General features: G+C 47.7%; 1 protein-coding gene across 1 annotated transcript in view; it reads left to right on the forward strand.

Annotated features, from left to right (window-relative positions):
• Positions 1 to 21,856, forward strand: part of RGS20 (regulator of G protein signaling 20) — a gene marked incomplete at its 5' end in the record, with an annotated part of 72,008 nt that overhangs the window by 3,017 nt on the left and 47,135 nt on the right. The window contains one exon of the mRNA XM_079722796.1: positions 21,091 to 21,390. Coding sequence (XP_079578922.1) covers positions 21,091 to 21,390 — 300 coding nt within the window. The remainder of the gene's footprint in view (positions 1 to 21,090; positions 21,391 to 21,856) is intronic.

Consider the following 21,856-nt stretch of genomic DNA (forward strand, 5'->3'; position numbering starts at 1 on the left):
CTACTGCAGGTGTTTCCAGGTGAACAAAGGAAGGAGGGCTCACCGGGCTCCAGACTCAGGGGCTTCTGGGAAAATGTAATTCTTCCCGCCCGTGGGCATATCGTGTAAAACCCCAGTGTCAGCGTCTTCATTCTCCACAAGATTTTTCTACTCTGAAAATAACTATACAAAAAAGATCCACATCAGTCCTCTTCTTCAAAGTTTTAGATGAAAACTTTTAAATACAAGTTTTGATCATGTTTACCAACTTTTTTAACATTTAAATAATTGTCTTTCAGGGTTTTACATTAAAGATTGGGTTTTTGCCACTGGATTATATTTTTAGAGGCAAACATCTCCACCAGCGCCACCAAATAATTTGGTTGAGCAAAGGTAGACTATTTTTATGGGCTTCTTTGCTCATCTGAAGTTTTTCTGAATGAGAATGGGTTAGAGGATATATAGCATTAGGTAGTTTTCTAACTTAGCTTGAGTTTGAAACTTAGCTTTTGTTCTTTCTCTTTTTTTAAAATAAATATATTTATTTTTGGCTGTGTTGGGTCTTCGTTGCTGCGCGCGGGCTTTCTCCAGTTGCAACGAGCAGGGGTTACTCTTCGTTGCGGTGCGTGGGCTTCTCATTGCGGTGGCTTCTCCTGTTGTGGAGCACGGGCTCAGTAGTTGTGGCTCGTGGACTCAGTAGTTGTGGCTTGCAGGCTCTACAGCGCAGGCTCAGTAGTTGTGGCGCACGGGCTTAGTTGCTCCGCGGCATGTGGGATCTTCCTGGACCAGGGCTCGAACCCGTGTCCCCTGCATCGACAGGCGGATTCTTAACCACTGCACCACCAGGGAAGCCCTTAGCTTTTGTTCTTGAGACTGTAAACCTAGAGTTTCTGGACACACAAACGAATGGCAGTATTTCTAAAAGTGACGGCTCTGAAGTGCTTCGTGTATGTTACCAGTCACACCAGGCTCAGGGCACATGGTAAGAAGCCACTTATTCTTTGGTGTCTCCGGATTCTCACACACGGCTTGATTTCCAGGGCGTGTGACAAGAGCCACACAGGGCTTCTCTGCAGCCCAACCAGCATCGCTGCCTGGAGGTTCAGCCTAAGGAGCCAGGTGCTTTCTGCTGCCACTGGTAGCTTTGTTGTCGGCTGACACTGACTGAACCACCATGGCATACTCACATAGGACACAGAAGACACGTCTTAATAACTCGTGCCCGTGTTATATTCATTATAATATTCAAGCAGATGTTGCATTTCTGAAATGAGTGAGACATCACCAAAAACTGTAGAAAAGGAAGCTTTGCATGGAGATAAGACATTCTGTTATCAATTTTGAAAAGGAGGGAGACTTTTAATAGCAGATTGGACACCACAAAAATTAAAATTATCAAAGTAGGAAATATCAAAATAAAGAAATGTTTGAAAAAGTCTATCAGAACACAGAGAAGAAAGATAAATTAAAATTATGAAGGAGGAGAGGAAATAAGGGATACGGAGGACAGATCTTCGAAATTCACCCTAGGGATAGATAAGAGGAACAGATTAAAAGGGGACCTGAGCAGTGAAATAGCAATAATCAATTTTTTTAAAAAACACAATTTTATATTCCTGATATAAATAAAGATTTCATATAATAATTTGAGAATACATATTGTATTCCGTCAGACAATAAAAACTAAATCTAGTAATATCTTCATAGAATGTTCAAATTTCAAAAATTAAGACACTATTTCTATAAATATCCAAAAGGGGGAAAATGAGATTACCTACAAGGAAACAAAAAAACAAACTTTACCTTATAGTTCTCTGAAGCACTAAATAACTGAAAACAATAGACTTATAACTAGAGAGCTTTCAAAAAAAAAAAAAACTGTGTCTCAAGACTTATTCATAGCCAGGTGTCATTCATGCCTTAGCACAAGAGAAAGATATTTTAAGATATGCCAGGATGTGGATGACACATGACACAACTGCACTTCCTGTATAATCACATGAAAATTCTTGTCAGAGCCACAAAAGATAGGGCAAAATGAGAACCCACGACTGAGAGAGTCACGGTTCACAGGGAATGGTGTTAACTATTGAAACAGTTAATCAGATGGAACTAATAGAGGTAAAAGTGACTGTAAGGTGTGACCATTCTTTAGAAGTCTGGTTGTGTCATAAAAAGAAAGCGGAAAAGAGTGAGGGAAGAGGTTGACCTCGCCAGATTAACTGGCAGAGCAAGGGAGGGAGGAGACATCGGGCCTCAGTCCTCGCGTCTGGTGGAAGAAAGCTGGAAGGATTCTGCCTGGACAGCATCTCTAAAGCGGAGGGAGGGGCGCCTTTGAGGGGGTGGAGCCAGATGCCGGCCAAGGGAAAGGCAGTGATGTCCCCTTGACCGTCTAAAGACTGTCCAGCTCAAATGGGACTGAAGTTATGCTTTTTAAAAGTCCCAAGAGGCACGCGGAAGTGTTTGCAGAGCAAATGACTGTGACTTTCCACTTGCTTTAAAATAATCCAGGAGGAGAGGAAGGCAGGGCAGAGAGGAGGCGAAGCAAAACTGGCAATGTGCTGATAACTGTTGAAACGGTGATGGATATGAGGGTTTGTTAGTATGTTTGCTCAGTTTATTATTTTTTTTAATTTTGAAAATTAACATAATAAAAATATTTTTGTTAAAAATCACAAAGACTAGAGCTTAGAATTTACCCTTTAAAATTAAATAACAAATTAAATAAATACATAAATACAGCTTTCCTTATTCTATTTATATACCACAGTGGGAGCAGCTAGTATATGCGTTAGGCTTTCACTGGATAGCAAGACTGAACTTAAACTTTCAGAAAAAATTTTAAATGGCAAAAGATCCTGCCTGGAAGTCTAAAAAGTATACTGTAAAAAATCCTTGTTGGCCTCGGCGTGCTGTTTAGACTTTTATTCATAAATTTTATCGCTCTCAGATTTTAAATTTATGGTTAGGAAGAAATATATCTAAGTCTTATTTCCATTGTGCAATAAAGATCTCATAATATCATGTTGTTGGCTTTCCTGCCAAAATCAAGCCAGCCTTCACCAAACCATAAAACCACTGCAAACATGTTAGAATATTTAAAGTTTTGCCTTCTTGCAGGGTAAAGATGTAGATGAAATTTACTGGGAATCTTAGATAGTAATCTTGTGTTATAGGTTCAATACTAACCGTTTATTTCCATTCCGTGCATAAAGCAATTCAGATTAGGCTTGTATCATTTGAGAGCTTATTTTAGAAACCTCTGCAAAATGGTTTTATAGTTACTGCGTTTTAAATGACTGAAATAAGTAGTTTTAAAATGAAGCAACTATGTTAAAAGATAATAGTTTAAACTATGCAGTGACAATGGGCATATATTCAAATATTCAAGAGTAAAACCCAAATTGCAGACTACGTAAGCAATTTAATTTGAGGTCAATGATGTAACCAAATATGTTTTTCCATAAGAATCTATTTTGCTGATGTGATTTTGCATTCTCAGCACTAAAAATTATAAGGATTCATTTTCAAGTGAGAGACCATTCTAAGGACTGTTATTCAAAAACAGACTGAGGATGAATGAAATATCATAAGCAGAGTCTCAACACATTTTTGTAGCTTCCTGTTCAAACTGCACCTGACTAGAAGAGAAAAGTAAACAGCAGGGAGGCAGGAGCCTAGCAGCTCAGAAACCTGACCCCAGGGGTCTGTGGAAGGTGCTGGAAAAGGCTCAGACCAATTTGGCTGTCGCTGCCTCTCCACGTCCTCCCTGCCAGTGCCCAGGAGAGAGAGTCCAACCCAGGGGGGTCTGGTGCCTACGCCTGGGTCAACAGCCCTGGCCATTCCGTCGGCTGTGAGACAGGCTTAAATAGCTGTCCAGCACGAGTTTTGAGTTTGCAACTTAGAAGCAGCGTGTGGACCTCCGAAGGCAACCACGCACTCAAAGGAGAGAGCCCCGATTTCGATGTTTGAGTTCGGGCATCTTGACATCTATCGCTCAAGAGCTTCATGATCCCATCTCAGAGATAAATCCATCCTTCTCCTGTTTATCCCTATTTAGCAAAGATCTGTGGATAGGCCCTCCACAGCTGCAGTATAGTCCCCATACATCCCCTGCCCGAGGGGACATGGGTGGACGCTGAAGTTTTCGTGTGACCCTCTCTGCTCTCTTGACTCAGACCAGATGGATCCAGTGTGGGTCACCTGATAACTCAGACACATGGGGACATGACTATTTTTACCTATAAGTTATCAGGAGGGGTTGCTTGAGGTTATGTAAAAAATCGTTGAGCAAAATATGGCCAAATGGAATGAATAAAACGTGGCTAGAAAGAAATGATCAAAAGCACGTGATATTACCCATTTCGTCCACATTTCCCAGTTCTGTAATAAATCTGCTCTCTCTGCTTCTGCAACTTAGATTTAGTCCTGTTTATTTGAGACTCTGATCTGCGACCCTTTGCCCAGAAGGTCACATGTTCTGAAGGATGTATTTTTTGAGGTTTTCAGTGGAAGAGAGCGCGTTGTTCCGTCAGCACCATCCTAGGAGGACATGTACTTAATTATATGGACACTTTTGCTGCAGAACAAGTTTGCTGGATTGACAAATAAGTGTATGATCAGCAAACAAGAGCCAGGTCCTATCGCTGCCTCTTCTCTGTTTTTGTCTTTTCCTAAAAACAGCTGCCAAGTGACTGTTTTTAAGAACTCACTAGTGTCAGCAAAATCTGTAGGGCTGCCCTTTCCCAGAGTTTCTGTCTCAGAGAAGAAAGCCAGGCATGTCTGTCATCTGTTGGCCCCTGGGGGAGCCCAGGCTTTGGGGGCCCGTCATCGCCCCATGTATATTCTGACAACATTGAGAGAGGCAAGTTATGAGGGAAGGAAGCAAAGAAGGTCTCCCCGGCACCACAGCCATCAGCCTGGGTCCAACCGGGAGATGAGAAGTTCTCCTCCCTCTGCGTCCACCCACACCTTCCCCAGTATCCCCAGGCGTACCCTGGGCATCTCAGCCTCTCATTCTGGCCTGGTTTCTCCCATTAGGAAACAAGGGAAGCTCACGTTCATTTGGCGCCTAGATGTGAATGAACGAATGTATCGTTCCTGCTCACAAAATCTGCAGGGAATGCTAGTATTAGATCCCCGAGCATGAACTCTTCCAAGAGTGTAATGGGGGCGAATAAACTCTGACCCGGTGTTTGGCGGCCTCTGGTCCCTCCCCAGAAGCCATGCTGTGGCCTGGTCCCACCCCAGCCCCATCTGGCCGGGCTTCTACCGCGGCCGGTGTCCTCCCTTCACCCCAGAACCTCCTCTGTCCGACGCAGTCTCGGCCAAAGGCCAGATAACTCTGCTTGGCTCATCCATCAGAAATGGGCTGTTTTTTACAGCCATGAAATCACAAGGGGGAGAGAAAAAAAAAAAAAAAAAGAATGCCTTTGGAGTGTAGGAAATCGGGGAAGTGGAAGGCTGACTACATTTTCAAATTCCTCCTCGCTGAGTCAAGATTCAGTGCCCAGCAGCTTTCTTGTCACACAAGCCTCCATCTCAGGCGCAGATGCAGGCACCATGCTGAGGATCCCAAGAGCAAGACAGTGCTCCCTTGTTTTTTAAAAGACTGGAGGGAGTGAGGGACGGTAAATGGTGACATCTGGTGGAAATGCAAGCACTGCAGGATTTCAAACGAGTAAAACTTGAGGCTGGGTTGTAACTAATCAAAGTCTGATGACTCAAAGATGTCCTTTATCCCAACTACAGGAGTTCAGTTACGCGCATCCTTCCGGCCTGCCCAGGTCTAAACCGCCACCAGGCAGTGTGATGACACAAAGCAATCTCTTTGGAATGGCAAGCAGGGTCTTTGAATTCAGGTCCAAGTTAGGTTTAATTCTCTGAGTCTTGGTTTTATCATCTATGAAATCACAACAGTTATACCTGTCACATATAACTTCATTTGGTTGTTTTTTTAATCAGATACTTTGAATATTAAAAAACAATGTGCGTCCAATGACCCAGGCTTCCCTGGGGAACCCCCAGGGCCCACGTGCTCGACCTGTAGCCCGTTTCTCGCAGCACAGTTATTAACCTAGTTATTCCCCTCTACTGGTGGGGCCTCACACCTGCTGGGCACGTGGTAAGAGCCCAGTCAATACTGACTGGCTGATTGATTAGTGGATAGAAATGCATTATTGCCCTGCTTCCTTCCCACCACGTGGGTGAAACCCTAATCAGAGATACAAAGTTTTCTCTTGACCTCTTTAACCTGAGGTCACTGTTAAAATCTTTCTTCAGCCAAATGTCTCATGTCCCAAAGGAAATTAATGACAGTTATGAATCCTGAATGGCCCCAAAATGTGTCATTTCAAGTCGGTGCCAGCCTCCAGCTTCCTCAAGGAAAACACTCCTTTTAAAATGCCGGGCAGGGCTTCCCTGGTGGTGCAGTGGTTAAGAATCCACCTGCCAATGCAGGGGACATGGGTTCCCTGGTCGGGGAAGATCCCACATGCTGCGGAGCAACTAAGCCCGTGCACCACAACTACTGAGCCTGTGCTCTAGAGCCTGCAAGTCACAACTACTGAGCCCGTGCGCCACAACTACTGAGCCTGCGCTCTAGAGCCCGCGAGCCACAACTACTGAGCCTGCGCTCTAGAGCCCACGAGCCACAACTGCAAGCCCACGAGCCACAACTACTGAAGCCCGCGCGCCTAGAGCCCGTGCTCCGCAACAAGAGAAGCCACCGCAGTGAGACACTCGTGCACCGCAAGGAAGAGTAGCCCCCGCTCGCCGCAACTAGAGAAAGCCCGCACGAGGCAATGAAGACTCAACGCAGCCAAAAATTAAAACAATAATAATAATAAAATAATAATAATCATAAAATGCCGGGCAAAGCCATCCAATTCAGCCAAGTCCAGCTCGGAGAAATCAGGGTCCTCTGACACGTTCTCAGGCAGCTCGGTGAGGCTCCACAGAGCCCACGCAGCCCTCCCGACCTGTCACAGGCTGTGTGCTTTGGCCAGAACAATGGCTCCCCTTGTTCTCGCCATCCTGTTTGTTGATTTTTGTGCTCCTCCAATGTGACACTGGTGGATCCGGCCCAACGATGGGGACAAATGGAGTGCAGGTGTCCCCTTCGGCGTCAGGCCTTCTGGGAACACCCATTTTAATCAACTCATACCCTCAAGGCATGTGTAAGGAATTGGGGCAGATTCTGTCCCACTGTTTCTTGTCTTTTGCAATTTAACAAGACATGAGACCCAACGTCTAGAAGTTATAAACCATGACTTTAAAAAAAATTTTTTATTACGGAAAATGTCAAACATACAGAAAAGCAGAGAAAAACAGCACGATAAAACCCTAGGTACCCCTTACACAGCCTCCACAATCATCAAATCCAGGTCACGTCACTTCTGAGTTCATTCATTTAACAAATACTGACTGAATACACATTATGTCCCAGGACTGCTTTAGGCTTTTCAGGCATGGGTCTGAATAAGGCACAGTCCTGACACACACTGGGCTTGGAGCCACACAGGGAAACGGACTGTCACTGTCACCACCGAGGGCAGGAAGTGCTGTGGTCAGAGAAAGGAGACGGGCAGCTGACCCAGCCTTGGTGAGATCCCCAGGGAAACGGCATCTAAGCTGAGCCTTGAAGGCTAAGTGGGAGATCACCCAGGAAGAGATCCCCAGGGAAATGGCATCTAAGCTGAGCCTTGAAGGCTAAGTGGGAGATCACCCAGGAAGAGAAGAGGAGGCCCAGGCTGGGAAAGGGGCGTGATGCCGGCAGAGGGAACGGTTTATACAGAGAGCAGGAATGCAAAGGAACAAGGGGATTTTAGGAACCGAAGGATGCTTAATGTGATTGGAGCCTGGAGTACAAAAGAACAGTGAGAAAGTTGGGTGAGTGAACGGAGTATCAGCAAATCACGAAAGGTCTTTTATGCCACATTAAGTCCTGTAGAGACATGAGGGGCCACAGAATGGTTAGAGGGAGGGAAGTAACATGATCACGTCTGCCTCTTAGAAAGGTCACCCATTCTGCAGGGTGGGGAACGGATTAGAGTAGACAGAGGCGCGGTGTAGACGCCAAGGCGGGACCTGTGGAGGAGTCGGCTGCAATTTAATAAAGGAGCCAGCCAGTCCAGCGGGGACGCTGAAGTGCATGCTTGGGGCACTCTAGAGCTTTCTCTGTGGATTCTGCTCTGTGTCTCCACTTCAAGCCAGGGCCAAGGTTTGATTCTGCTCTGTGTCTCCACTTCAAGCCAGGGCCAAGGTTTGGGTTTGGGGCTGGTGTACGTGTGCTTAGGATTCAAACGACAGCGGTGCTAGCAGCTTTTACATACATGTACACAACTGAAGAAAGAGAAGACTGAGTATCGCGGACGCCTCTGTCCCTGCACTTGTCAACCTTATACTTGCCTCCACGGGCTCTTAGGATTTTAACAAAAGGGTTTTTCATTTCTCAAAGTTACTGACATCAAGCCTTGAATAGCCTTAGGGATGAAACATCATAATCTGAATCCTATCATAATCTGTTCCTTTATCTTCTTAAGAGAAACTTTTTCACTGCAGTGAAAAAGAAATCCGTGGTTTAAAATTATGTTAGAGTAAGACGGTCAATCATTTTGGAAAGCTCTGCTGCACTAAGATTGCAAGCTTTCTTGCAAAAAATAGATAATTAAACAGAGACTTTGGACATTACACTGAGTTTCAACTGTACTGCCTTTCAGCTTAGAATAACAATATTATGGACTCCACAGATTTAATTTACCAAAGGTGTCTGATGTTATGAGACGGATTCTCCTAACGCCTTCACTTTGGTGTGTATCCCTTACTATCTAAAATGTCAGGGGCTTCTCTATTAGTGCCTAAAATACTATTTCTTAAGTTTAGGTAAATCAGACTATTAATTTAGTAGGGAAATGGAGAACTAACAGGCACGTGGTTAACTGACCTAGCACCTGTAGAGTTGAACTTAGCAATTCAATCTCCTCTGCAGGTTTGGAAGCATAACTAGTCCTGGAATTCTCATTACTCGCTGAGTGTGAGAACCAAGGTAAATGGGAATTTTGGTCTAAGAGAATCATTGTGGTCAAAGGTACTTAATTACAACTGGAAACTGCCAGAGGCACGTGGGGAATATGAGTGAACAGTACCACTGTCGTTGATTGCTGCCATCGGCGTCAGTAAATAATGCCCCTATGTCCTGGGTGTGGAGTCACAAAGCATCGCAGCCAGGAGTTACAGGCTGGTGGCCCAGCTCTGCCTTTTACTTGTCCTAGCAAACATCATCTAACCTCACGGGTCTGCAGTTTCCTCATGACACAGCCGGGGGAGGGGGGTGGGGAGATAGGGGCGGGGGCAGTGATTGGTCAAGTGACATATAGGAGAGTGTTCTGCAACTGTCCACATATCAGGGGGACAGGTCACTGAGTTGTATGAGAAACATAAGTCTGTAAAATATAGTGGGGGTCTCGTTAGGGGACTGCCTACTATGTCCTAGGAATAGCTTGTTCGGTAAATATATATAGATATATATATATAAGTGTTTGAATTGTAATCATCCATGATTTTAAAAGACTATACTAGTTTATACAGAGGTAATTCGTATAGAGCTGGAGATCCCAGAAAAACATCACTAAAGCTTCAAATATGAGTTTTGAATTTTTCTCTTTAATTTTCTGATATTTTATGTAATAAGAATTCCCCTCCTGATCTCTGGAGATACAGAATATTTCAGAAGACAGAGCACAGGCTTTAGCTTAGTTTACTTTTATTTTCCTTTCTTCTCTTTTTCAGCCTCTTAAAGGAACTAACAAATACGAAAAATGGGGGAGGAAAATTTTGAAATCTTAGGACTTTGGTACATGGATTTTTTTTTTTTTTTTTTGCGGTACGCGGGCCTCTCACTGCTGTGGCCTCTCCCGCTGCGGAGCACAGGCTCTGGACGTGCAGGCCCAGCAGCCATGGCTCACGGGCCCAGCCGCTCTGCGGCATGTGGGATCCTCCCGGACCGGGGCGCGAATCCGTGTTCCCTGCATCGGCAGGTGGACTCTCAACCACTGCGCCACCAGGGAAGCCCCATGGATCTTTTTTATTCTTACCATTTAAAAATGTTTTCGTTAATTTACGTTTTTAATTAAAGTATTCGAAATGAGAATCGTGCAACCCCACAGCTGTGAACAGATGTGATTGCTGTGGTCACCCCACAAAGGCAGGATGGACCCCCTGCCCGGCACCTGCCCAAGATGTGGTTCTGGTGTCCAGACCAGTGAGGTCACACACACACCAGAGAGCATAGAAAGGTTTATTACTCACACGATGCAGCCTCTGAGGAGGGCAGGATGGAAGCAGGTCCAGAAACGGCTTGAGACAGAAGAGAAAGGGGATCTGCTTGGGGTTTCCATGGCCGGGCCGGGCCGAGGGTTCTCCTTGGCAAGGGCCAGGGCTTACCTGGTTGGACCTTCCCGCGGGAGCCAAGGGGGAGGGCACCTGGTGTCCCGTATCAGCCGCCCAGATGTGGGACAGAACGGGGACAGTGGTGGGACCTGGAAGCTGTCGGCAGTTGGGCATTAAAAACGAAGTCAAACTCTTTATTACCCACTCTCTGTTACAATAATACAGAGCCCAGAAGTGCATACAACACAGTAAGTCTCCATCTGGCCAGTCAGCAACCTCCATTCCCCATAAAGGCAAACGCTCACCACTCTTACCAGCTTCTACATATCCTGCAGAGATGGTCTTATGTATATAAAAACATGTAAACACACACACACACACACACACACACACACACACACACACACGTCATTCCTTTTACTAAAGACCAAAGGATGGAAACCAGATAGCCCAGGGTTTGCTTAAATTCCTTCACACTTGTTCTGTTGTCTTCTAGATAAGAGTCTTTGGCGAGGCCATTTCACCTTTCTGAGTCTCAGTGCAGCCTTCTGTTACACGGAGATGAGACATACCTGCTTGCCGGACTGTGACAAGGAATAAACGACGTGTCACACGACCAATGTCTGGAACAGGGCACACGACGTCCCTTTTACCTCGCTTTCCTTCTGCTTCGCTGGCGGCTCTTTTTCAGCCTCTTTTGCAAATCCCTCTCCCTTTATTGGCTCTGACATATTGGAAATTCCCTAGGCTTTCATCCCGGGCCTTTTTCTCACTCAACTTGTTCTCCCTGGCTAATCTTGGCTGTGTTGACAGCTGTGAGACAGCTTGCGGGTGATGATTCAGCTCTCTCTCCTGCAGTCCACACATGAACGTACAGATGTTTACTCACCATCTAGCTTGAAATGTCTCGGCACGTCAAAATTAGCAACCTGTCTTCACCGTTCCCCAAACTTTTTCATGATGGTGAAAGGGTACCATGATCTGCCTGGTTTTGCACTAGAAATTTAGAGGCATAACCCTTGACCTTAATCTTACCCTCATTTCATACCCCTAATCAGTCTTCAAGTTTTGTCCACACTATTCAGAATTATCTCTTGATCCGTTTATTTAGTTATCTCTCCATCCCTTTTAACACTTCCCTGGATAAACTTACTATCATCTCCCAAAAAATGGATCACAGCAGCCTCCTCTCTGGTCTCCTCTTTCCAGTCATGCCTGCCTCTAAGTGACACCAGAAGTCAGAAATCTTCCTGAAACACAAACCTGACTCTGTTAACCCCCTGATTCAACTCTGTCCGTGCTCCCCACTTCCATCTGGACATGTCAAACTCCTTAAGTGGACTCAATCTTGCTCTATCTTTTCATCTCTTTCTAGGGATCTTACCCAATCCCAATAGCTTTCAATATCATTTTATGCTAATGATCCCTAAATTTACGTCTCCAAAATTCCCACCTCTACCCTGAGCTTCAGGCTTTTTCACAACAGCCTTGGGAACGTCTCCATTTGAGTGACTCATAGGCATCCAAAACATGTGTTTACCTGGATTCTTGATTTCCCACCCCGCCTTCCTCATTTCAGCAAGTCACCCAACTGCTCAAGGCAGAAAACCTAGGAATTTTCCTTGAGTCCCTTTTTCTCAGCCTGTACATTGAATCCACCTGACGTCCCGTTAATTCTCTCTAAAATGTCTCTCGTATCTGTCCACTTCTCTCTATTCTATTCCCATTACCTACCCAAGTCATCCTCTCTCACCTGCACCAGTGCAAAGCCTCCTGTTTCACTGTTCCCATGCTGGTCCTCTTCCAATTCACTCTTACGCAAAGCAGTCAAAGGAGTCTTTAAAATATATAAATCACATGATGTCACTCTCTTGCTTAAAACCTTTCAGTGATTATCTTTGCTTTTAAAATAAAATCCAGGGACTTCCCTGGCAGTCTAGTGGTTAGGACTCTGCACTCCTAATGCAGGGGGCATGGGTTTGACCCCAGGTTCAATCCCTGGTTGGGGAACTAAGATTCCGCATGTCACATGGCGTGGCCAAAAAAAAAATAAAGAAAAAATAAAATAAAATAAATAAAATCCAAAATCCTTACTATGACTTGCTTGCCCCATTCAGTCTACCTAGACTCTTACACCCCCCATTCAGTACATACAACAGAAGGTCGTTTTCTTCCCCACTCACCTTGAATCCAGAGCCTCTAAGACATTGCCTGGAACTTAAGAATATAATAAGCAGGTAATTAACGTTTGTTGAAAGAATGAATAAATGAGTGGCTTACAAGACGCTTCTTGGTCTAATCCCTGCGTCTGCTATTCCTTTTCTACTTTCCCAAATCACAACCTAGCCTTCACTAAATGCTAGGAATACAATGAGAGTTGGCCATGTCTATCTGGCAGCAGAAATCAAAATGAGAGAACCCCAAGAGGTGGGCGACAACTCTACGGCAGAACCGCGATTGATTAACTCAGCCGCCCGCACCCTCACCCCTGGTGGGCTTTCTCAGGCTCCTCTCCGCTCACATCTTGAAAAGTTTTGAGTGTTTTTTCAATTGTGCTAAAATATAAATAACGTAAAATTTACCATTTTAACCATTTTAAAGCGTATAGTGCAGAAGCATTAAATACATTCACAAGGTTGTGGAACCATTATTACGATCTATTTCCAGAGGTTTTCATCAACCCAAACACTCTGGACCCACTAAACAATAACTCCTCTCCCCCTGGCCCCAAGTAACCTCTCTTCTACTTTCTATCTGTACGTCTGCCTATTTTTGGTATCTCCTATCAGTGGACTCATTCAGTATTTGTCCTTTTGTGTTCAGCTTCTTTCACTTAGCGTAGGGTTTTCAAGGTTCATCCGTGTTGTAACCTGTGTCAGAATTCTACTTCTGGAGATTGGTTCAAGATGGCGGAGTAGAAGGACGTGCGCTCACTCCCTCTTGCAAGAGCACCGGAATCACAACCAACTGCTGGACAATCATCAACAGGAAGACACTGGAACTCCTCAAAAGAGATGCCCCACATCCAAGACAAAGGAGAAGCCGCAAGGAGACGGCAGGAGGGGCGCAATCACAGTAAAATCAAACCCCATAACCGCCGGGTGGGTGACTCACAAACCAGAGAACACTTATACCACAGAAGTCCACCCACTGGAGTGAAGGTTCTGAGCCCCACGTGAGGCTTCCCAACCTGGGGGTCCGGCAACGGGAGCAGGAATTCCCGGAGAATCAGACTTTGAAGGCTAGCGGGATTTGATTGCAGGACTTCGACAGGACTGGGAGGAACAGACACTCCACTCTTGGAGGGCACACACAAAGTAGTGTGCACATGGGGACCCGGGGAAGGAGCAGTGACCCCATAGGAGACTGAACCAGACCTACCTGCTAGTGCTGGAGGGTATCCTGCAGAGGCGGAGGGTGGCTTTGTCTCACCATGGGGACAAGGACACTGGCAGCAGAAGTTCTGGGAAGTACTCCTTGGGGTGAGCCCTCCCAGAGTCCACCATTGGCACCACCAAAGAGCCTGTAGGCGCCAGTGCTGGGTTCCCTCAGGCCAAACAACCAACAGGGAGGGAACACAGCCCCACCCATCAGCAGACAAGCAGTTTAAAGTTTTACTCAGCTCTGCCCACCAGGGCAACACCCAGCTCTACCCACCATAAGTCCCTCCCATCAGGAAGCTTGCATAAACCTCTTAGAAGCTCATCCACCAGAAGGCAGACAGCAGAAGCAAGAACTACGATCCTGCAGCCTGTGGACAAAAACCACATTCACAGAAAGACAGACAAGATGAAAAGGCAGAGGACTATGCACCAAATGAAGGAACAAAATAAAACCTCTGAAAAACTGCTAAATGAAGTGGAGATAGGCAACCTTCCAGAAAAATAATTCAGAAAAATGATAGTGAAGATGATCTAGGACCTCGGAAAAAGAATTGAGGCAAAGATCGAGAAGATGCAAGAAATGTTTAACAAAGACCTAAAAAAATTAAAGCATAAACACCTAGAAGAATTAAAGAACAAACAAACAGAGATGAACAATACAATAACTGAAATGAAAAATACATTAGAAGGAATCAATAGCAGAATAACTGAGGCAGAAGAATGCATAAGTGACCTACAGGCAACAAATGCTGGAGTGGGTGTGGAGAAAAGGGAACAATCTTGCACTGTTGGTGGGAATGTAAATTGATACAGCCATACTGATGGAGAACAGTATGGAGGTTCCTTAAAAAACTAAAAATAGAACTACCATATGACCCAGCAATCCCACTACTGGGCATATACCCTGAGAAAACCATAATTCAAAAAGACACATGCACCCCAATGTTAATTGCAGCACTATTTACAATAGCCAGGTCATGGAAGCAGCCTAAAGGCCCACTGACAGAGGAATGCATAAAGAAGATGTGGTACATACATACAATGGAATATTACTCAGCCATAAAAAGGAACGAAATTAGGTCATTTGTAGAGACGTGGATGGACCTAGAGACTGTCATACAGAGTGAAGTAAGTCAGAAAGATAAAAACAAATATAGTATATTAACGCATATATGTGGAATCTAGAAAAATGGTACAGATGAACTGGTTTGCAAGCAAGAAATAGAGACACAGATGCAGAGAACAAACATATGGATGTCAAGGGGGGAAAGCAGGGGTGGGGAGGTTGGGATGAATTGGGAGATTGGGATTGACATATATACATTTATATGTATAAAACAGATAACTAATAAGAAACCTGCTGTATAAAAAAATAAATAAAATAAAAATCAAATTTAAAAAAGAATTTCATTTCTTTTCATGGCTGCATAATATTTGTTTGCTTTTTAATTCATTTGTCCAACAAATATTTATCAAGCACTTCGTTAAGGGCCAAGGACTATTCTAGGCACTATGGATATTGCCAAGAACAAAAGGGAAAAAGTTAACTACTTACATGGTACTAATAAAGAAGTGAACATGTAGTATGTCAGATGGTAATAGGTTCTATGGAAAACCAGTATTACAGGGACAGGTGTACAGGAAGAGGATACCCCAGAGGTAGGGTGGGAACATTCATGTTGGGCCTTGAGAGGGAGTGCAAGGACTTTGGATTTTACTCTGAAAAAAGCGGCCAATAGAAAGTTTGGAGTTCGGGTTAGGGTTAGGGTTACACGGTGACATAAACTGACCTACACTGTAAAGGATATATCTGGTTTCAGTACTGAGATTAGACTATGAGGGAAAGTGGGGCAAAAGGGAAGTAAAAATACCACTTAGGGGCTATTCCAATAGTCCAGGTGAAAGATGATAAGACCTGTAGCAGGGTGTATTTGTCAAGGTTCTCCAGAGAATCAGAACCAATAGGATATACATGTGATAGATAGATAGATAGATAGATAGATAGATAGATAGATAGATAGATGAAGGAGAGAGAGAGAGGGATTCTAAAGAATTGAATTCACGCGATTGTGGAGGTTGGCAAGTCTGAAACCTGCAGGGCAAGCCAGCCCTACGGATTGGAAATTCAGCTAAGGGTTGGAAATTCAGGTATGAGTTAATGCTTCAGTCTTGGTCTGAAATCCACAGGGCAGTCCAAGCAGGCTGGAAACTCAGGGACGGTTTCTACGTTTCAGTCTTGTGGCCAAATTTCTTCTAAGGGAAACTCTGTTCCGTGCCTCTTCCTTGATCCTGGTGGTTTGCTGGCAATCTTTAGCATTCCTTTGCCTGTAGATGCATCACCTGATCTCTGCCTTCACTTTCACATGACGTTCTTCCTAGGTACCTGTCTGTGTCCAAACTTTCCCTTTTTATAAGGACACCAGTCATACTGGATTAGGGACTCATGCTACTCCAGCAAGACCTCATCTTAACTAATTACATCTGCAGCAACCCTATTTCCAAATAAGGTGATATTCTCAGGTCTTGGGGGTTAGGACTTCAACATACAAATTTGAGGGAGACCCAATTCAGCCTATAACAGAGTGATAGCTGTGTTAAGAGAATATGAGAAGCAGGACTTCCCTGGTGGCATAGTGGTTAAGAATCCACCTGCCAGTGCAGGGGACAGGGGTTCAAGCCATGGTCCGGGAAGATCCCACATGCCGCAGAGCAACTAAGCCTGTGTGCCACAACTGCTGAGCCTGTGCTCTAGAGCCCGCAAACCACAACTACTGAGCCCGCGTGCCACAACTACTGAAGCCCGTGTGCCTAGAGCCTGTGCTCCGCAACAAGAGAAGCCACCGCAATGAGAAGCCCATGCACCGCAACCAAGAGTAGACCCCGCTCGCCGCAACTAGAGAAAGCCCGCGCGCAGCAACGAAGACCCAACACAGCCAAAGAGAAATAAATAAATTTATTTTTTAAGTAGATTAAAAAAAAGACAATATGAGAAGCAGTTGGATTTGACTGAAGAGTATGAAGGAAAGAAAGGAGTCAGGGATACTCCAATGTTTTTGACCTGAATTAAAATAATCAAGTCGCCATTTACTGAGACGGTGAAGATTGCAGGAGGAGAAAGTTTGGAGGGGAAAATCAGAGTTCAGTTTGGGATAGAATTCAAATAAATACATGGATACATTCAAATAGAGACCCACCTCCTGTCCTAAGCTGCTCACTTGGTTTGGAATACCAGCAGGGTGGCAGAAGTCCCCGTCATCTCAGCGAAACCAGAGGAGATAGAGCCTGGGAGTGTTTCCCTTCCCCGCGCACACACACGTCACCCAAGTGGCCCTCATTTCTGGTGCACTCCACTTCTGTTCATGGCCCACCTTCCTCGTTACCTTTGTTCCATCATTCCACATCTCCTATGACACCTCCCCATAAGCCTTAGAAGGTTATTAAGAGAATGAAGTCAGAAGTAATTAAGAGCTGCAGAGGTTCCCTCTTTTTTTTTTTCCAGAGGTACTCTTTTTAACAGCTGTACTTTCACTAGCAACATTAAAATTCTAAGTGAATCTTAACAGAAACGTTTGATTAATTGTTCAGTTGGCCTCAAATTAATATTAACCTGTGACTCTAGTATCCATGGTCTGTTTGTCTTATTTATTGTTGCTTTTCCAATCTGCATGATTTACAGTCAGCACAAGCAAAGATTTGCCTCTATAGTTTTCAATCACTCTGAATTAGATTCTTAGATCCAAGTGGAAAAATGACTTCTCCAAACAATAGAAAATTAAAATGCATAGTAGGGCTAAACCACAGCAAAAGAGAATTTTTTAAAATAAAGTTCAGGAAAAAATAGGTCATCTCATAAAATTAAATCTAATTTCAATTTCCATTCTGACTGTGATTTTAATTCTAAGTTCTCAGAATGTTTTGGTAATAAAGTGGGTTAATTCTGCCACGGAGGTTTCCTTTATGAAAGAGTACTATTTAGGGGTGAATGAAAAATTTTCAATTTGCCTTTTAAAGGGGTGAGACTTTGTTGGTATTGATTAGGGGTGTGGTGATTTTCTCCTCTGCATGGTTCAATAACCAACATGATCAATGAGGCGAGTGGATACACGATCAGAATAAGGTACTCCCTAAGTCTTCCGGATCCCTAAGGAGCAGTGCTTTCAGGAATACGGATGCCAAGATGATTCCCTTTGGCGACTACGTTTTTGAAACCTTCAGACCGTCATCTAGAATCTGGCCTGAAAGGAAGACAGGGCTTTTTGGAGTGATCAGTACCGCCGGCGGCTGAATCCTCTCCTCAGATAACGGTTCTCAGATCGAATTTTGTGGCTACATTGACATTCCGTGCTCTGACCTTGCTAGAACGACCGAAGGAAGTGGACGCGTTTCGGCACCCGACAGCCCCGCCAGTCAGAGAAGCCTCCGTCCCTCGCAAAGACAGGAGACAGAACTGGACAGCTGGCTGCTCATCCGGAGGGAAAAGACCACGCCAGGGGATAGGAAAAGGTGAAGTTCTCCGGAGACGCACAGGAGCCGGCCTTGGCGTTTCTGGGGCTGAGTCTGGGACTTCCCTTCTGCCGAAACATTTCCCCTGCTTCCCTCCCAAGCGTCTCTGTCTCGGAGCGCAGCAGCGCAGCGGAATGCCTAATGAAGCGTGCCCAGCAAGGGGCGTCCAGCGGCTCGGGAAGCGGGGCTGGGGCGGGAGGGGGAGAGTCTGGTTACAGGTTCACACGTTCTCGGAAAACCATTCGGAAACCTGAGCTGGAGACGCAAATGCCGGGACCCACGCAAGATCGGGGGCGTGCCCTTCGGGCCCCGGCAGCCGGGCGTGCGCTCTCCGCTTCGCTCCAACGCGTGCCTGAAGCCGGTCGGGAAGGCCGCGGGCGGAGCCGTCAAGCTCCGGGCCGCCGGGGACCGCGGCGCTTCTCTCTGGGCATCCTTAGCATACGGTCCTTCCGACCCGGGGCCGCGTCCGCTGGGGTGCCTGCGGCCACGGGCACCGCGCTGGAGCGGACGCGGCCGACGGCCCACGCTCCCCGCAGGTGCGCACGGGGTCAGCAGCGGCCCGCCCGCGTCCAGGGGCGCCGCCGCGGCCGAGCCCCCCTTCCCACCCACCCCGGCCAGGGGCGCGGCGCCTGCGGCCCTCCCCAGGAGACAGACGCTGGGAGCCGAGTCCCGCTCCGAGCGTTTTCCGAATCGCTCATTTCCCCCTCGAGCGAGCTTCTGGCGCTTATCCAGGAGCCTCCCGGGCTCCCAGCTCCAACCCCTGAAATAAAGGCGGCGCCTGTCCAGAGAGCGGGGGAGGGGAGAGGCCCGTGTGCACGAGGAGAAAGAAAATACTGGGAGAACGACCCCGTTCTCTAGGAAAAGGTAATGAGGGGAAGAGAAAGAGTGTGAACTACTCGGAAATGCAAAGCGAGCTCCACTCTCGCCGGGCGCATACAAACGAGGGAGCGACGAATCAGCCGACGCGGCCGGCGGCGGCCCAGGAAGGGCCTCATGCATGAGAATGGGTTGCTAGGTTTCCTCGTTCCCTCCGACACCCGCTTCCCACAAGACATCCACCGGCGGAAGAAAGCAGGCCGGGCCCGGCCACGGCAGAGCGGGGGCGGGGGGGCGGGGCACCGCGCCAAGCCCCCGAGGCCGCTCCCGCCGTCAGGACCCTGGAGAGCGGCAGCCGCGCCCAGGGGACCCGCGCCTCGCCGCGCGGTCCCTCGCCTTCGAGGCTTCCCGCCTCCACCTTCATTTTTCTTGGCAACCACTTCTCTCGCTCTTCACCAACAGATTAAATTGCCTTTTTGTTTTGCTTGAGGGGGCTGTTTGGATTGGCTGAGTTAGGTTCCAGTTTGTAACTTCACTGAGTATTAGTGGACCAAGAAGCCCTGAGAGCTCCAAAACGAGAGCTTGAACGAGGCGGGTGACCTTAAAAAGCCACTGAGGGACTTCCCTGGTGGCGAAGGGGTGAAGAATCTGCCTGCCAGTGCAGGGGACACGGATTCGAGCCCTGGTCTGGGAAGATCCCACATGCCGCGGAGCAACTAAGCCCGTGCGCCACAACTACCGAGCCTGCGATCTAGAGCCCGCGAGCCACAACTACTGAGCCTGCACTCTAGAGGCCGCAAGCCACAACTACGGAGCCTGCGCGCCACAACTACTGAAGCCCCGCCACCTAGAGCCCGTGCTCCGCAACAAGAAAAGCCACCGCAATGGGAAGCCCACGCTCCGCAACAAAGAGTAGCCTCCGCTCGCCACAACTAGGAAAGCCCGGGCGCAGCAACGAAGACCCAACGCAGCCATAAATAAATAAATAAATAAAATAAATAAACAAACTAATAAGCCACTGATTTCAATCCTTTACTTCGTAAATGAATCAGACCAACTCAAAGAATAAAGAATCTCCCAAGGTTTGCCATGGAGTTCATTTCAAGGATGGGTCTAGACCCCTGGGCCTCTGACTTCTAAATTAATGTTTCCCTATGCCTTCCAAGAAAATAATACTCTTATCTTAACCTAGGCCGCTTAGCTCTCCCAAGCAACAAGTGGAGGGTGGAAAGGCCTGTGTTCGGGGAAGTAAGATGGCCACAGCGAGTGTGGAAAGGAGGCCTGCAGACTGTGCTCTTAAGTCCTGGTCTCCCCTGACCCCCGCACCCAGCACCCAGCACAACCAAAGTCACATGGCCAGTCCCTTTGCCGCCAGCCTGAGGACCCCTCAGGCTCTGCCTGTATCCAAGCCTCCCCTGGACACCTATCACAAGGACCTAGTAACCTCATACCACCAACTTCTGGTAGAGCTCTGGGCACTCTGGGAGGTAGGAAAGGACAGGGGAAAAGAGAAGCCAGAGCCAGAGCTGCAGGAGTGAACTGGGAGATCTTCACCCGAAGTCGAAGGAACCAAGAAAGGTGAACACGGACGCTCCTGTACGCGGCACCTCACCGTGAAGGTGCCTACGAATTCCCTGGAATGTGAACATTCCGATTCTCATGCGGTAGGTCAGGATAGGGTCTGAGGTTCTGCATTCCCAACAAGCTCCTGGCTATTATCCAAGCTGCTGGCCCAGGGACCACACTCTGAGTAGCAAGGAGTTTGAAAGGGGTGGGGGGAGAATGGGAGGGCGGGGAAGCAGGGAAGGGGGCGGGGAAGGAGAGAAGGGGATCTCCCCTGCTAAGCAGAGGCCTTTCCTTTTGCTCTCACCGACCTTCTCCTGCACCCCGAAAGCAATGCCTCGAAACGCCGCAGGAACTGGCAGTCTGCACCTTTTCTTCAGTCTGTAGCGGGACCCGACAGTGACGGTGTGTGATTTGTTTCTCTCCTCTCGCCCTGCCCGCCGCCGGCCCTGCACAGCTCCGAGGCTCGCCCGCTGCCCCGAAGCTGATCGGCCTCCTCTCTGGCACGCTCTCCGGCCTCGCGCGCTTCCTCGCTCACCTCCTCCAGCGACCCCTTCCTGGGGCTCCCCGGCGGCGCCCGGACTTCTCTCTTCTGCTCCCCGCCCTGCCAGCCGCTGGGCTCGCGCCGGGCCAGGAGGAGCGGCCGGGCCGCCTCTCGCTCCTGCTCAGGGCAGCTCTGGCACTGCCCGGCCGACCCCCAGGGGGACGCCTGCCCCGGGAAGAGGACGCCGGCGCCGGACAGAGCCCGCCCAGGCCCGTGAGTACTGTGCTCTCCGCCGCCCAATCCGCGGCCTCAGCGGGACGCCAGTTTCCCGGGTTCCTCCCTAACCCCGACTGACCCACTCCACGTGGGGCGAGCAGGGGAGCCCGCCAGCAAGGGGCGAAGGGGAGGGGGGCGGGTGGGAAGGTCGAGACCCGGCCGAGAACGCTCGCGGAAAAGGCGCCGGCGGCCGCCGGACACCCCTCCCCCCAGGAGACCCTCTTCTCGGGCCACTTCCTCCCAGAGCCTACGGAAGGGGGGGAAGCCCCCGCCCTCCCCGAGCCGCTTCCCTAACTCACGCGTCGCTCTCCTGCCCGTCCTCCAAGCCTCCCCCGGACGAGCCTCCGCCCCCTCCTCGCGCTCCCACTCCCCAGCCCCCGGCGACGGCGCGCTCGGGAGGCCAGGGAGGAAATGACGTGATGTTATTTTAGTGTCAGGTCGGCTTCCAGCTTCAGTTTACCCC

The sequence above is a fragment of the Hyperoodon ampullatus genome (genome assembly GCF_949752795.1).
Source record: "Hyperoodon ampullatus genome assembly, chromosome: 17".
Lineage (NCBI taxonomy): Eukaryota > Metazoa > Chordata > Mammalia > Artiodactyla > Ziphiidae > Hyperoodon > Hyperoodon ampullatus.